This window comes from Oryzias melastigma, linkage group LG2, assembly GCF_002922805.2.
Source record: "Oryzias melastigma strain HK-1 linkage group LG2, ASM292280v2, whole genome shotgun sequence".
Classification (NCBI taxonomy): domain Eukaryota; kingdom Metazoa; phylum Chordata; class Actinopteri; order Beloniformes; family Adrianichthyidae; genus Oryzias; species Oryzias melastigma.
This window is the reverse complement of record NC_050513.1, coordinates 9747854-9764815: the sequence shown is the minus strand read 5'-3', so window position 1 is coordinate 9764815 and position 16962 is coordinate 9747854. Positions and strand designations below refer to the sequence as shown.

Here is a 16962-nt window from a genome sequence, read left to right as displayed (position 1 = left end):
TATATCTTCCAGAGGCTCTCCTGGATCTTGGGGTGCTGAATTTAGGGTGAAACTCTCCGTGCTTTGCAAGGGGCTTCCTTATCTTGGTGTCGGTGACCTCAATCTTCTCTTTTGGCCATCTTATCATGCCAGAAGGGTATCTGATGACCTCCGAGACCCAGAGGTTTATAGCCTGGACTTTGTTCTTCACATTCAACTGACTTCTCAAGACTATCGTGTGCTGGTATGAAGCAGTAGCTGCTCTCCTTGTGGCGTCGTCATGGTTCGCGTTTGCCTACTGGTACTACAATCCTCTCAGTTCTGATCAAATGATTTCTTCACCTCGCCACACTTATCCAGTCTGAATTACATTTAATTGTCACAGCTGTATAGATTCTGGTCCTTATAAAGTCAAATGTCCTTTAGGAGAACAAGAGAAACCCCGATTTACTCGCTCTGGACAAACCAGAAACAACACAGATCGAGAAGCTAGGAGGAGACTTATAAAGAGAGGTTTGTGTGAAACTGACGTGTTGGTGCCATCTAGTGGCTAGATACCAGAATGCAACAAATCACAATGAAATCACAATGAGCTCCAGCTATACAAACCGATCTGTTCTACTATACTAAGAAAATAATAAATTATTTCTTTAACGACTTACAATTAGGTTGTGTGTTGTGTTTAGTCTAACATCTACTTTTAAAAACTAGCGGTCAAAAAAACCACATCATGACTCTTCCCCCACTGTGCTTAACAATAAGTGATGTCTACTTTGATATTCATTTGTTTGTTGTTTTTATTTCACTTTTGCTATATTTATTTTATGTATTTATGTATGTATATTTATTCATAAAAAAAGCTTTTTTAAACTTCTTCCAACTCCATTTCGAACTACAAAATTGAGGTGTAATATTTTTATTCATAATTTATATTAACATTTTCTGTTGTTATTTTCTTGTTTTTACCATGTACTATGTATGCATTGTTCGAAATAAACGACTAAAGTTATTTAATTTTAGTTTAATTTGTTACGTTTTTAATTATTTTACCTAATATTGTTTCTGTGTATTCATTCATTGTTTCTTAAAGGAGGAACATATGAAACCTAAATATTGCTGTTCTTGGTATTTTTCTAATAATTGTTATTATTATTCCTAAATGTAATTAGCTATTACATTTAATTTTCTTTTTTTTCTTTTTTTTTTCTTTTCACTATACTGGTAGGATTTTATTTGTGTTGTTTTTGTCAAGGAGAGTATTTTATTCATCTTTTTTTTAACTCCATTGTCTAGCTCTGCAAAAGTCTTTTATTTATTTATTTAACATGACAGAACCCGGATAAACATGCAGGGAATTGCAAATTTAGTAATGAAAGACTAATTTTTTAAGTTAACATCAGGTAGAATTGTTTTTATTTTTAGTAACTTTTATTTGAACCATTTTATATAATATAATATAATATAATATAATATAATATAATATAATATAATATAATATAATATAATATAATATAATATAATATAATATAATATAATATATTTTTTTTCACATTTCCATGCCTGCAAAACCTGCAATTTACTTCCGTTTAAATAAAGTTTTTTTTTTTAAGGAGGACAACTTTGGCCACCAGGTGTCGCCAAATCCCCCCTCTTGAGACCGACAGCTTTTCCAGCTGCAAATAAAGAGCCGAACAAAAAAGAAAACGCGCATTCTGGAGGTGTCAGAAGATCACGCAGCGTGGAAGAGTCCACGGACACGGCAGCACAGCAGGTAAAACTGACTTTCAACACTCAGACTTTGTCGTTTAAACGCATTTTAAACCCCGCTTTGTGCCGAGTTTAGCGTGAGCTCGATTTTGTTAGTTTTGGGGTGGAAAATAAAGTTTTTTACAAAAGGTCAGTACATTTAAATAAAACTTTATTGATCGATCTGCGTTCCTGCTGCGGCGTTGAGTTACTAACAGATTTCTGCGTTTTTTAAACGTCCTTAATGATAAATTAATTACCGCAAACTTTTACTAGGTACTTTTTTGCAAACTTTATCCTTCCTAAATACGTTTTGTCAACTTCTTATGCGAGCCTTATAAGCTGAAATAACGTAAATTTTGCTTGTTAATTAATAACTGAGAAAGTATTGCAAAAAAGACCTAAATTCGGGCGCATGCGCATTCCCCCTTTTCAAGTTTTTTTTTTTTTTTCTTACTTAAAGAAAATGTTACAATAGATAAGCCATTTTAGATAAGGCATTTCTTAACATAGTTGATGTTAATCTGATTGGTTTTTATAATTAACTATGTATCAAATTCAGCTAAGAGAACAATAAAAGAAGAACAAATGGGATTTAATTTAAAAATATTTTTAAAATAAAAATACAGAATGCTGGAGAAAACAAATAAACAAAAATAGCAAACAAATGAAAATAGATTAGTAACTTAAAAGGTAGTTAGGGTTTTTTTTTTTTTTTTTATAAAAAATTGCTGAGATTTGAACGTTTTTTTATGACTTTGTTCCATACTGGAGGGGATTTAGCATATCTGCATTTATGAATCTACAATTTTACTGCCACTACCAGTAATTCATGGTTCTCCTTCACTGAAGGCTTGAAGTTCAAGGAAGAAAATGTGGAAAAAACCATGGAGATCAAATGAAAAACAAACTATAAAATACACAATGATGGGTGCTTGGGAAATAACACCATCATGTTCATGCAGATCCCCAAAAAAGTAGTCCCCTCCACCTTAATAACCATATACCTGTCATCCAGAGAAAGTACTATCACTGGAGCACGAAGAGCATGAGCCTTTATGCAGAGCCTGGGGCCCTTGATCCAAAGGTTCAGTCCAAGGTCCAAAGAGTCCCGAGCATGAGAAATCAGAGGAAATTCCCAACCAAGCCCCCAACTACACCCAGAGTCACCAACTCCCCATCCAAACTGTGGTTCTGTACCAGCAACTACCAACACCTGACCAAAAACGGACCTGTAATGTCACAACCTGCCTGGTTTGACCACCTTAAGGGTTGTTTCCACTGAGCGGTCCGGTTTGGTATTTTAAATTGTTTCCATTATAGAACAGATGCATTAACCTGGACAGAACCGTACCACTTTTGGGCCCCCGGTGGTTGTAGGTCCATAAAAGAATGGAAAAATAACAAAAAATGGAGCACCGTTTCCAAACAGCTTATTTTTGGCTTCACCGTCCACAATCTTCTCCAACAGCGTTAAAGGCTTTTCATATACGAAGTATTAACAAAGAAAGAAGCGAAAAGTGGAAAAAAAAATATAGAAAATCGAAAAAAGAATAGCTAAAAAGGGTAAAAAATGAGCAAATAGCAAAAAAAGACAAAAAAAAAATTAAAGGAATGAAAAGCCAAACAAATGAGCAAAAAACAAAAATTGGCACAAAGTGGGGGAAAAAGAGCAAACATTGAAAAGAAAAGGAGCAATAAGCGAAAAAAAAAAACCCAAAAAATGAGAGTAAAAGACAAAAAAAATTAGCATAAAAGGGTGGAAAGCGAACAATGATTGAAAAGCAGAAGCAAGGGTGGAAAGCCAAAACATTTAGAAAAAAGTAGAAAAAGGTGAAAAGCCTAAAAAATTAGCCAAGATAAAAAAAATTAAAATTAGCAAAAAATAAAAAAATAAGAGTGGAAAGCCAGAAAAATTATCAAAAAGCAGAAAAAAAGATCGAAAAGCCAAGAGAATTGAGCAAAAAGTTTAAAAAAATTGAAAAAAGTGTGAGAAGCCCCAAAAATGATCTAAATAGAAAAATAAAATTAGCATAAAAGCAGAAAAAATGAGCAAAAAAACAGTGGAATGCCAAAAAAAATGGTCAAAAAGCCAAAAAAGTTAGCAAAAAGTAGGAATAAAAAGGGTGAAAAGCCCAAATAAAAATCCAATAATAATAATGATTTAAAAAAATGTTAGTAAAAGTTAAAAAAAAAAAAAAAAAAAAAGCCAAAAAACTGTAGCTCCTGTTTTTTGGAATCTTCGCGTAGTTGTCGCACCACTATGACGCAAAGATGCACAATCAGTGTACCTCCCGCATGCGCCGTGACCGTCCAACTTTAAATGAAAATGCTCACCTGAATTGCCTGGACCATTCAAACCATTCCATAGCTCCGCCCCTTTTTCCACTGACATGGTAAGAGCAGCAACACATGTTATTCTTTCAAGTTTTGAGCACAAAACAGAACCAGAATAATTATTTACAAAAGATTACATTAGACTTAAAAATAAAACATTTTATTTCAGAGAAAAAACAAAGTTAGCTTATTAAAAAAATGTATTAGTATGTTAAGCCAGTAATGACAATTCCATTGTTAGCCTTTTATAAAAAAAAAATGTTAAAACTTTAATAATTACTTATATCACTTTATGAGATTTCTTAAAAACGTTTTGCATTAAAACAGTGGATTTTTTTTATATTTATGCAAAATGTGCACTCTTTGTAAATAAAAAGGGTGTATTTTTTTGGTGCTCATGTGACTCGTATCTGCTCTGGTGCAGACGTTAGTTAAGACTCTGGTTTTACTTGGTTATCTTCATCTCGTCTGCGTTGCGTGAATTCCTTCTCCAACTCATCTCCAGACATGTTCCTGTACCTCCTGGGCCTCGTGCTCCTCTTCCTCGTCTTCCGCTGGATCAGAGAGCTCCCCCGAGTGTCCGATAAAGGAAACAAGCATGTGTACATCACGGGCTGCGACTCCGGCTTCGGCAACCTCCTCGCTCGCCACTTGGACAAGTTGGGCTTCCCGGTGATCGCCGGGTGTTACACGGAGAAGGGCGAGGAGGAGCTGAGGAAGGCCTGCTCCGGGAAGATGACCACCACGCACCTGGACGTCACCTCCAAGGAGAGCGTGGCCAAAGTGGCGGCAATGATTAAGCAGAAAGTCGGAGACCGCGGTGAGTCGCGGTTTTGCTCACGCATATTTACGGTTTTTAGAGGTGAATTGGACCGCTAAAATGGATCTCAGATTTAACGATTTTATGAAACTGAATTTGTGGTGATATAAATGCTAGTTTTTACACGGATGAATATTTAAAGTAAAAAAATTAAATCCAGAGTTAAGAAAGTAACAATTTTTTAAAAGCGCTAAAACATGTCAAAGGTTTTTTTACGAACAAGTCCGAAAAAAATCCCAAATAATTTTTACGAAGCTTTAGTGGGACACAGACGCAAAATTTGTATTTGTACTTACATGTTGGTGCCACCTAGTGGCTAGTCACCAGAATGCAACAAAACTCGCAAGATACGCGTTCCACCTATCCAAACTGATTAATTTTACTATGCTAAGAAAGTAATAATAAAACCAATAAAATATATACGTATTAAAATAATTATTTTTATGTTTACTTTTTACGATGTTTTTAAACTGATTTTTTACGACCTTCAATTACTCATGTTGTGCTTTACCTTTAACAGTGTTTAGTCCAACATCTACTTTTGAGAAACTTACGGTTCTTTGGGACAGCAAACAAAGCCCACATCATGACGCTTCCCCCGCCGTGTTTAACAATATGTGATGTTTTGCACAAATTGGTTCCTCAGAAATGGACGATTAAATCCTACGGTAGCAGGATTTTAGTATCATCTCTGGGCATGTATTTTTTTTTTTTTTTAAGTGAAAAAAGTTACTTTGTTGATTAGCTCGTTTTCATAGAAAACGGATTCAGTTACTATAATTTTTTTTTGTCCTTTGTTCACTATTGTCAGACGGTTATACTCTAGTTTCTAATTTAAATTTTTGGGATCAATATTTTAAGGAATATCAATATTTTTAAAATATCATTATTTTTAAGAAATATTGATGTTTTAAGAAATATCATTGTTTTTTTTAGATTGTCGATATTTTTTAGAATATTGATTTACTGTGTTTTTTATACTTTATTTTACTAAGAGGATTAATTGAGAACAAATGCTCATTTTCAATAATGATACGTTTTTTTAAAGAAATATTGACATTTCTTGAAATTTTGAGATATTTAAAAATTATTGATACTTTAGGTATTGATATATTTTAAAAAGATCAATGTTTCTAGAAATATTAATATTTCCTAAAATATTGAGATATTTAAGAATTATCAATGTTTTAAGAAATGTTTTTTAGATTTTCAATAATTTTTAGGATATTTTATTTATTTATTTATTAATCTTTTAGTTTACCAGGAGGATCAATTGAGAACAAATTCTCATTTACAACGATGATAGTTTTTAATAAATATTTATATTTCCTAAAATATTGAGATTTTTAAGAACTATTAATATTTTAAGGAATATCAATATTTTCCAAAAAAATCGATATTTTTAGAAATCCTGATATTTCTTAAAATATTAATAGATTTAAAAGAGATCAGTATTTTACTTAATATCAATATTTCTTAAAATATTGAGATATTTAATAATTTTTGATAGTTTAAGAAATACAGATATTTTCAAAACTATCACTATTTTAAGTAATATCAATATTTAAAATATCATTACTTCAAAAAAGATAAACCTTTTAGGAACTTTTTTTTTAGATGTTTCGATATTTCTTAGAATATCGGTTTATTTATTTATCATTTTTTTTCACCAGGAGGATCAACTAAGAGCGAATTCTCATTTGCAATGATGATCATTTTTTAATAAATGTTTATATTTTCTAAAATATTGAGATTTTTAAGAATTAAATATATTTCTTAAAATTTTGAGATATTTAGGAGTTATCGATATTTTAAGAATTGCTGATATTTTCAAAACTATCGATATATTATAAAATATCTTTATTTAAATTCAAAATTAACTTTATTTATATAGCACTCTTCTTGCTTTAAAATCAATAACATTAAGACAAAAGTAGAAAAAGCAGTTATAATAAAAAATAAATAAAAACACATTAAAAGTCCAGCACACATACACATGTAAAAACTATTTAAAAGCTATACTGCAAATATTACTTTAAGAAAAATATATGTTTTAAGAAATATAATTTTTTTAATTAGTTGATATTTGTTAAAAAAATATTTATTTATCCTTTATTTTCCCAGGAGGATCAACGGATAAAAAAGTTCTCATTTAGAGATCAAGAGATTTCGATACTTCCGAAATTATCAATATTTTTAAGAAATATCGATTTAAGAAAATATATCAATTGGACAAAGTTAGGAAACGCTCTCTCTGATGATCTCCTGTGACTCCGCCCCCTCCAGGCCTGTGGGCCGTGGTGAACAACGCGGGCGTGGCCGTGCCCTCCGGCCCGTGCGACTGGCACATCGTAGACGACTACAAATTCATGGTGGACGTGAACCTCCACGGCGTGATCGCGGTGACGCTGAGCGTGATTCCGCTGATAAAGAAGGCGGGGGGCCGCGTGGTGAACGTGGCCAGCGTGTTCGGCAGGATTAGCGTCACCGGGGGGCCGTACCCCGTCTCAAAGTTCGCGGTGGAGGGGTTCAACGACAGCCTGAGGTTGAATAGTTTATAAACTCCAGTGAAAGTTCGCGATGTTTAGCGCTAACGATACTGGTGTCTGTTTCAGGATAGGCATGGCGCCCTTCGGCGTCAAAGTCCTTTGTATTGAACCGGGTTTCTTCAAAACAAACGTGACGGACAGCGAGATCCAGATCAAAGCCGTCAAAGGTCTGTGGGAGAGACTCCCCCAAGAGATCAAAGACGACTACGGAAGCGATTACCTAGACAAAGGTACGCTAGCAAAACTGTTTGGTCTCGAAACGTTTTTTTGAACAAATTTTCTCGACTAGCCATCAAGATAACGTCGGAGTCGCTATCGAAGATGAGCGACGGCGACCTGATGAAGGTGGTGCACTGCATGGAGCACGCCGTCGCCGCCGCCTGGCCCCGCAAACGCTACTCCCCCGGCTGGGACGCCAAGTTCTTCTGGCTGCCGATGTCCTACATGCCGACGTGCATCGTGGACTACATCATGCTAAGCGGCGCCATCCCCGTCAAAAAGCAGAAGAAGTGACCCGACCCCTGAAGAACGAGGTCAAGGCCGCCTTATCGCCCGCTCAGATTACTGCACACAAAGGGGGCAATAAACCAAAGACCCACAGGGCCTCCTGGATCTGCTGGTGTTTGGTCTGAACTGATTAAGAAAAGTGGAAAATCTGTCGACATAACATAACATGAGTCAGCAAAACTCGTCAAAACTGACTGGATTTCCAAGTTAAACAAGGTTGTGCTTGCTCAGTTGCATTGTGGGTAACGTTTTTATTGTTGGTGGGGCATGAAATCCACGAAAATCCACTTTTCAAGAAGCCGCTTCCCACCAACATCCATGGGGGAGCGGCGAGGACACAATCAGATAACGCCGCGTCATGGCACCGTTCAAACACAACCTTTGTCACAAAACCAGAGAAGATTGGGAAATGAAAGTCCAAACGACCACCCGGAGCACCACCAGGCCGTTTTTTACTTCCTGCTTTACAAAATAAAAGCCTAAAATATCATACAATTTTGTTTGTTTTTTTTCTGATAAGAATTAAAAACAGGAAGGAAATTACAGTTGAGCAAAAAAAGTTGACCAAAATTGAAATTAACATTTTTAGGGGGAAAAAAAACTGTCAAAAGTTTCAGAATAAAAACAATTACTGAAAACAAGAATGCTGGTGATTTAAAGAAACAATATGCGCTAAAAATGATGTGATGTAATAAAAATGTCAAATGAAGCATTCTGCAATAAGTAATTTTTACTTTGTTTATTTCTTGATCTCTTTTTGTCAGTTTATTTTCCTTCGCTCCCCCTAGTGGCAGAATTGCATATTGTGGCTGTTTCTTTAAAGAACCATAACTCCCCACAGGAATGGGCTAGAAACTTGCATTTTGATTTATGTTTGACACCCCTAAATTAGGATTTCTAAAGTCATCAATCTGGGATGATGGCACAATTACAGCAGAAGATTTACTTCTAAAATGTTTAGAAAACAGTTGATGGTCTGTATTTCTGCAAAGAAATGAATCCAACATCCCTTCATGGAATAGTGAATGCATCATTTTAAACCATAGATACTGTAGTGTCTTAATCTGCTTCAAAATTTATTACTTAATTTAAATATTTTTAAATGTTTCATGACTTATGGATCTTAAAAGGATGTGAATGTTGTTTCATCGGTTTAGAAAAACAATAATTCAAAGCTTGATGGTTATTTAACTCGATGTTGAACTTTTTATTTCATTTTGTATATTTTTACATAAAACGGAAGAACTTCAGATCAAAATTCCCATCTTTGTCCACCGTTTTATTCAAGTTTTCATCAAACTGCAACGCTGTGCACAGAGCCAGACTGCCACCATGTGGACAGAGTAAGTACATACATCCACCTGATGAAACTATAGGGTCAAAATAAGCAGATATTGTTTGTGTAAAGACAGAGTTTTTATTCCCCCTCTCATTGGAAACATTAAATAGAACTTTCTTTTCAGGATGACAGACAAGGACATTTGTATTTCGACATGTTTTACAAACTAAGCACGGGAACGCCGCTCGCTGTGTGTTTACGAATGCTCTTCGGCCAGCTTCTCTGCTTTCTGCACCACCTCCTCGATGGGCCCCACCATGTAGAAGGCCTGCTCGGGCAGGGCGTCGTACTCGCCTGCGGAGACACGTCAGCTTGTTAGAGGAGAGTGAGGGAACGAGAGCGTTTGGAGGAGACGGTTCTCACCCCCGAGGATGGCTTTGAAGCCTTTGATGGTTTCTTTGAGGGGCACCAGCTTGCCCAGGTGACCGGTGAAGACCTCGGCCACCTGGAAGGGCTGAGACAGGAAACGCTGGATCTTGCGGGCGCGAGCCACCGTCAGCTTGTCCTCCTCGGACAGCTCGTCCATTCCCAGGATGGCGATGATGTCCTGCAGGGATTTGTAGTCCTGCAAAAAAAATAAATAAATAAAAAAACGATTCATCTTCTGAATGAACAAACGGATGAAAGAGTTTGAAGATCTGAACCTGGAGGATTTTCTGGACGCCACGGGCCACGTCATAGTGCTCGGCGCCGACGATGTTGGGGTCCATGATACGGGAGGTGGAGTCCAGCGGGTCGACGGCGGGGTAGATGCCCAGCTCAGCGATGGCGCGGGACAATACGGTGGTGGCGTCCAAGTGAGCGAAGGTGGTGGCAGGGGCGGGGTCAGTCAAGTCGTCAGCGGGCACGTAGATGGCCTGAGGAGCAGAGGATGCTCAGTCTACGGCGGGACGCTCCACCATGAAGGGGGAGGAGCTACTCCTGACCTGCACAGACGTGATGGAGCCCTTCTTGGTGGTGGTGATCCTCTCCTGCATGGTACCCATGTCCGTGGCCAGAGTGGGCTGGTACCCCACGGCGGAGGGGATACGACCCAGCAGAGCGGACACCTTCGACCACAGGAAGTAGTTTTAACAGACAGGAAGTGGAAATTTTTTAATTTTAGACTTGGCGGTTCTCACCTCTGAGCCGGCCTGCGTGAAGCGGAAGATGTTGTCGATGAAGAGCAGCACATCCTGACCTTCCTGGTCACGGAAGTACTCGGCCACAGTGAGTCCAGTCAGAGCCACTCTGGCGCGGGCGCCGGGGGGCTCGTTCATCTGTCCGTACACCAGCGCCACCTAGCAGGAAACGCGCGTCAGACTTTTTGTTTTCCCCTTCTTAAAATAAACCCTCTTCAGCAGTCCCACCTTGGAAGTGGTGTCCTTCAGGTTGATGACTCCAGACTCTATCATCTCGTGGTACAAGTCATTTCCCTCGCGGGTTCGCTCCCCGACGCCGGCGAACACCGAGTAACCACCGTGAGCCTTGGCCACGTTGTTGATCAGCTCCATGATCAGCACAGTCTTACCCACGCCGGCACCGCCAAAGAGACCTGCCGCCATTTATCAAAATCAACGAATCAGTGTTAGCTAAAAAAAATCGTTTTCAGGTAAAATTCAATTTAAGCTCATTTTGAGGTCAACTATGTGCGTACCGATCTTCCCTCCCTTGGCGTAGGGGGCCAGCAGGTCCACCACCTTGATGCCAGTGACCAGAATTTCCTGCTCCACGCTCATGTCTGTGAATTCGGGGGCTTCAGCGTGGATTGGTGCGGTTCTAAAGGAAAAGGAGGGGCAAGTTTAAGTAAAAACACACACTTCTTAAAGCAGGTGCTTCGTCCGAACTCACAGTTTGGTAGTGATGGGGCCCCTCTCATCAATGGGCTCGCCAATCACATTCATGATCCTCCCCAGGGTCTCGGGACCCACTGGGATTCTGATGGGGGCGCCGGTGTCCAGGACTTTCTGCCCACGAACCAGACCTTCGGTACCATCCATGGCGATGGTGCGCACCGTGTTCTCACCTGGACGCAACAGTTCCAATCAGAATGTGAAGGCGGCGACAGAAAGGGCGCACAGAAAGGGGCGACCGCCACTCACCGAGATGCTGAGCCACCTCCAGGACGAGCCTGGAGTCGCGGCCTGCGACCTCCAGGGCGTTCAGGATGGGAGGGAGCCCCTCGTCGAACTGGACGTCCACGACGGCGCCGATGACAGCCACGATGCGCCCGTTGGCGGTGGCAGCAGCGGCGGCGGGGGCAACATAGTCCCTGCCTGCGGAGGAACACAGAAGTTTACAGACGCACCAGCAAAAAGATTTTAAAAAAGTCTTTAAAACATTTTTTCAACCCTAAAATTGCACCAAAACGGAAATGACGTCATCTTGTCATTCCAATGGACTACTCATGTTAGCATAAAAAGGCGCACGTGAGGTGCCCGTTTGTCCGGGCTAATGTCAATGTCACGGCTCCACTGACCTACAACCAATCAGCTCATCAGAACCCCGATACCATGATGCGACTTCAATAACTTCCGACACAAAATGCTCGATGCTAATCTGAAAAAAGCTGCGACAAAACGTATATCTTACAAATAAAACGCTTATTCGAATACGTATATTTTTAGGTAATGTTGCTGACATGTCATAAACTCGTAATTAATGTACACATAATAAATGCGCAACTATTCGGTTAAGTTGGCTAAAAATCGTTAAGGAGTTTAGCTAATTCTGCAGAATATGTGATGCTAACTTAGCAGGCTAACACCACCGTATGTCATTAGAAAGGTCATGCTAATAACCACAACAAAACCAGAAGTTTGGAGAAATATTTACTATATGACACTTTATAATTTCAGAGCACGCGTCTATTTTGATAAAATGCAACTATATAAAAAGCTTAAAAGCGTTTAAATTTGACTGTTTTTCATTTGAGGCCTAGTTCGTCCCCGGCGTGTTGCTAACGCTAGCCGCGCGTCTCGTGCGTCCTCCGCTTTAAATGCAAACTTCGCGTTGGAAGAAAGCTAGCGGGACTTACGTGAAAGGACCGCGGGGGAGCCGGTGAGGGCTTTCAGGGGCTGGACCCCAGGCTTGAGAGCCTGCAGAGCCCCGGTGCAGCAGCGTCCCACGGCTCCTAACATGGTCAAAATGGCTGAAGGTGGAAAGAGACGAGGAGCTTCGGCTTTATAAATGAATGACCGGAGACGTGTACTGCGCCTGCGCGCGGATGGAAGTGGCGACACGGCGCATGCGCGAGTGTGAGCAGTTGACACCGTGCCCTCCACCAGTGCTGACCTGTCTGGTGGAATCCAAAATCCACCTTTTTGGGAATGTTACTTTATTTTTAAAGGATACTCACAGAGACACAAAAACATCACTCCAATTTTCAACCAAAAATTATATTTCTGCTGCAATTTTTATGTATTTATTTATTTATTTTTATTTTCTCTTGTGTTTGGTACTTTTTTTCTGTCACTTTGTTCTAACTATATAAATTTTAAAAATTATTTCAAAACACATACTATATATATTATTATTATTATTATTATTATTATTATTATTATTAAAAAGTAAAATTTTGACTGGTGGAGAAATGCAAAAAATAAATAAATACATAAAAAATCAAAATTTCCTAATTTTTTACTTTTTTCTGTGACTGCTAAAATCCAGCATAGACTCACACACTTTTAATGACCCCAAACGTAATGCTAAGTTCACACTGAGTTTGTAAATGGACGTTCAAGTGACAACTTCCAATGAATAGCTTCTGTGTATGGCAAGCAAAAGCTGTCATTAATCAACAGGAAAAACGACGTGAACAAGGGTGCTTAGCATGTAGCATGTAGCAGGAAATCTACGGTATCTTGTGTTGTCTGAAGACGATGGTAAAAAGATGTGTTTTATTGTGTTCAAAACCACACATCCAAAACGACGTCCTAGTGCGTCCAAAATGCTGTTATATTACATCCATCAAAAACATTTAAAACGTAGTTTAAAACCAAACATGATCAGTAACTAGTTGCTGTGACCAAGTGGTTAAGATGTCATATCTTTACATTTTTTCTCATACAGGAATTGTGTGTTTATGACAACTTTTGCTTGCCATAAAAAACATTGGTTGTGTCAGAATTCCCCCTAATCACTATATAGTGCGTTCGCCATTTTCTGTTGGTCTCTGAATCTACTAATTCCACAATCGAGTTCACTCGAAATTAGATTAAGACAAAGAAGTAAAACACATAGTGTGTCCATTTCGTACAGAAATTTAGGTACAACCAAAGTGTTCACATACTTTCTCTTTCTCTTGAAACTGTACTGTAACTACAATATTCTTTTTATATTCATCATTTTAAGAGTTGTGGAAGCTATTTAAGAACCCAGAAGAGGTATCTATTGTGTCTTTGTAGATCTAGAGAAGGTCTATAACAGGATACAAAAAGTTCAAGTTCAAGTTTGTTGGTATAGTTTCCCATTTGTACAGTTGATATAATATACAATAAAAACAAACAACCACTAAAAAGGGAATAGTTCAATGTCTTTCCATGAAAACTAAACATATCTATGCTGATCAGCAAAGAAATGGATACAATTAAAGAATCAATTTACAGACAAATACAAGTAAATTAAATATTTTTTACATATATGTGTTTTAATCATTTATACATTTACATTTTAAATTTAAATTTAATTTTAGTCAATCACTCAGTTGATTCCATAATTTTACTCCAAAAACTGAAACACATCTCATCTTAGCATTAGTTTGAGCTTTAACCTGTTCAAAATAATAAAGACCTCTTAAATTATACTGGCTAACCCTTAAAGTAAATCATTTCTGTTTATTTTTTTAAACTAAATTATGTTTTACTCTATAGACAATTTCTAATACCTTGACAGAAACAATTTCCTTTAATTTTAAACTTTTGTTCAAACAAAATAAAGAATTTGTTGGTTCACAATATCCTGTTCTGTTGACTATTCTAATAGCCTTTTTTTGTAGTTTAACCAACGATTCAACAAACGTTTTCCCTGCATTTCACCAAATCTCTGCACAATATGAAAGATGTGGAACAACTAATAAACAAGAAACAAGAAACAAACTATTTTTGTTCAATGCATCGCTGATTTTAAACAGAATACAAATAGATCTAGAAACTTTTATATGATTTATGTGAGATTTTCAAGACAATTTATCACCAATTGTTACTCCTAAAAACTTTACTTCTTTAACATAATGGATTTCTGCACCATTTAAATATAATTTAACATTTCCAACCTTTCTATTACCACAAAATATCATACATTAATTTTTTTAACTTGTTATAATCAAACCATTTTAACCATATTAGATTCTTGTTATGCAAGTCTTTTTTTCTTGAACAAAACATATTAGTATCATCAGCAAACATAATAAATCTCAACTTTGTCGACATAAAAAAAAATATCATTAATGTAAATTGAAAACAACTTTAGTCCAAGGACTCAACCTTGTGGGATTCCACAAAAATATTTTCTGTATTCTGAATCTGTATTCTTAATGCTTACATACTGAACCCGATTTTCCAAGTAACTTCTCAACCAATTATTTGTTTTAAGTCCATAATATTCACATTTTTGTAACAAAAGAGAGCGATCAATATTATCAAACCAAACAGCTATTGTATTTAGTTTTTGATCAATGGCAGTTGAACAGTTACTAATTAATAAAAGAAGAGCTGGATTTATATTTATGAGGAAGTCTTGAGTGGCAGAGCAGTATGTTGGAGTTGTTCAGGAGATTTATGAGAAGTGGAAGACAGTGGTGAGATGATCTGTAGGGATGACAGGGGAGATGAAGGATCAGCTTTGAGCTCCTTCTCGTTGCTGACTGATAGAAGAGGTTAGATAGGAATCTCTGTAAATCATCATGTTTGCAGATGACACTGTGATGTACACTGAGAGCAGAAAGGAACATAGAGAGTTGGAGGTTTTCTCTGGAAAGGAGGAATGGTAATTATAAATTCATGTAATTAAATCCCCAATATGGAAACATCTCAGTTGATTAGACTGACCTCCCAGACTTAAAAACCAGTGAAGGAAGTCACAGCTGAAAATAGAGGCGTCACCATGGCAACTACTTCATCACTCAGGATGAGACTATAAATGTTTATGATTATGGTGCGCACATAAAAAAAAAAAATCAGACTGTGCATGTTTTCTGTTTACAATTACTCATCTTTCTCAGAGTTGCTTTTATATATAAGACTCTAAGAGGTAGAGATGGAAACAGGCTTTTTGATCTGGTAAAGAGAACATGTTAAAAACAATGTATTTTCTTAAAGTCAAACTGACATTTTTTTTTGCAAAATTCATAACTTAAAAAGTCAAAAAGATTTAGAAGGAATCTCTGTGGGTCGGAGACATGGTAGAGGGCTATTGGCGGCTCAAGTCTTTGATCCTTTGGACAGAGAGTAAATTTTCCTTATTATTCATATATAAAGGCACAATTTAATATAATCCAAATGTCCTGTCATGTCCACTGGAGCCAAGATTCGATTGAAATGAACTGGTCAGATGAATCCAAATGTGACAATATTGATGGTGTCCTTAGAAGTCCCACTCCGATCATCTTTTGATCTATTCTTAAAGGGGCTTTTTAATTTAGTCGTTTTAGCCAAAAATCAAAAGGGATATAGTTTCTGCACAAAGTCATTAGAAATTTAATGTCTACATTTTCAGTTACTTGTTTTACAAGGTATAGTTTGAACCCATCAGGACTTATGTAGCTGTAATACCAACAGTCCACCCATAGGGGGTGCTGCTGCATCACCTTTGACAGAATCTATTTAATTGAGTTTTTTCCTTTGCATAATTGTTTTGAGTTTTCAGTAAAAGAGCTTGTAACTTAAAAGGAAATTTATTAGAAAATTTATTCATTTTTGGTCAGAAAATTATAAGCTGTTTCCACAAAACTCTGCTTTTGCAGGATTGTTGTTGTATATTTGAAATCTGTTATTTTGCAGTGATTAAATTAAAAAAAAATGTGATGGATATTAATCCCTGGGATGAGATTTTACAGGAAAAATAAATTTAAAACATTTTTTTTCAAAAGTTTACCACTAAAAATGAAAAAAAAAACACTATAATGTGAATGATTTCATTTTCAGACTCAACAAGCTTCAGGAATCAAACTTAGCAACTTGAGCAATATGCTAATATTTATCCCAGTTTTGAGCTCATGAAAGGTAACAATTTGTTGCAATCTATAATCATTGTTTAAAAAAACTTTTTTTTTGTCTTAGCATATTTATAGTATAGTATTTTATTTCAGTTTATAGTTAATTTATTGCAATATAAATTGAAGTTTTGTTCATGTATATTTTTGCTTTTATTTGGGATTTATTGTGTAGGGTGGTCAAACACTTAGAATTGTTTTTAGGTGATAAAATTAAAAATAAAATTAATTTGGCTTAAAAAAAAGAAGAAGAGATAATATTTTGTTGAAATATCTGTCATTTATAGCAAAAATTGTGTAAAACTCAGCAGTGGAAGGTTAATAATTTGCGCATATTCTTGCTTGTATACGTTTTATTATGTTTTTTTTTTCTTTTTTGTAACAGGTCAGGCAGAACTGACTCGATGAAAGACCATAGACTGTATATAAAATAACTGGACGAAGCAAGCCCCCCTACTTCCGTGTTCCATATAGGAAGTACCACTGGGTTGCAAAA

General features: G+C 36.9%; 2 protein-coding genes across 2 annotated transcripts; one reads left to right on the top strand and one right to left on the bottom strand.

Moving 5' to 3' along the window:
• Window positions 1-1603: 1603 nt before the first annotated feature.
• LOC112159974 (retinol dehydrogenase 7) lies at window positions 1604-8428 on the top strand. Its single transcript, XM_024294245.2, has 5 exons — window positions 1604-1750; window positions 4568-4882; window positions 7169-7427; window positions 7498-7661; window positions 7721-8428. The coding sequence occupies exons 2-5, from the start codon at window positions 4570-4572 to the stop codon at window positions 7942-7944; spliced, it is 960 nt and encodes a 319-aa protein (XP_024150013.1). The 5' UTR covers window positions 1604-1750; window positions 4568-4569; the 3' UTR covers window positions 7945-8428.
• A 756-nt stretch (window positions 8429-9184) lies between these two features.
• On the bottom strand, window positions 9185-12468 carry atp5f1b (ATP synthase F1 subunit beta). The gene is made up of 10 exons (XM_024294244.2): window positions 12294-12468; window positions 11359-11532; window positions 11108-11282; window positions 10914-11035; window positions 10627-10811; window positions 10399-10557; window positions 10204-10326; window positions 9922-10134; window positions 9641-9842; window positions 9185-9571 (listed from the first exon to the last, which is right to left on the bottom strand). The coding sequence occupies exons 1-10, from the start codon at window positions 12394-12396 to the stop codon at window positions 9474-9476; spliced, it is 1554 nt and encodes a 517-aa protein (XP_024150012.1). The 5' UTR covers window positions 12397-12468; the 3' UTR covers window positions 9185-9473.
• Between the last annotated feature and the right edge of the window lie 4494 nt (window positions 12469-16962).

Excerpts from the sequence above, each read along its gene's own strand:
- LOC112159974 (XM_024294245.2), top strand. The coding sequence starts at position 4,570 with ATGTTCCTGTACCTCCTGGGCCTCGTGCTCCTCTTCCTCGTCTTCCGC. Across the intron at positions 4,883-7,168 it reads GCAGAAAGTCGGAGACCGCG|GCCTGTGGGCCGTGGTGAAC; the intron begins GTGAGTCGCGGT and ends CGCCCCCTCCAG. Across the intron at positions 7,662-7,720 it reads AAGCGATTACCTAGACAAAG|CCATCAAGATAACGTCGGAG; the intron begins GTACGCTAGCAA and ends TTTCTCGACTAG.
- atp5f1b (XM_024294244.2), bottom strand. The coding sequence starts at position 12,396 with ATGTTAGGAGCCGTGGGACGCTGCTGCACCGGGGCTCTGCAGGCTCTC. Across the intron at positions 11,283-11,358 it reads GGAGGTGGCTCAGCATCTCG|GTGAGAACACGGTGCGCACC; the intron begins GTGAGTGGCGGT and ends TGTTGCGTCCAG. Across the intron at positions 10,327-10,398 it reads TCACGCAGGCCGGCTCAGAG|GTGTCCGCTCTGCTGGGTCG; the intron begins GTGAGAACCGCC and ends CTGTGGTCGAAG.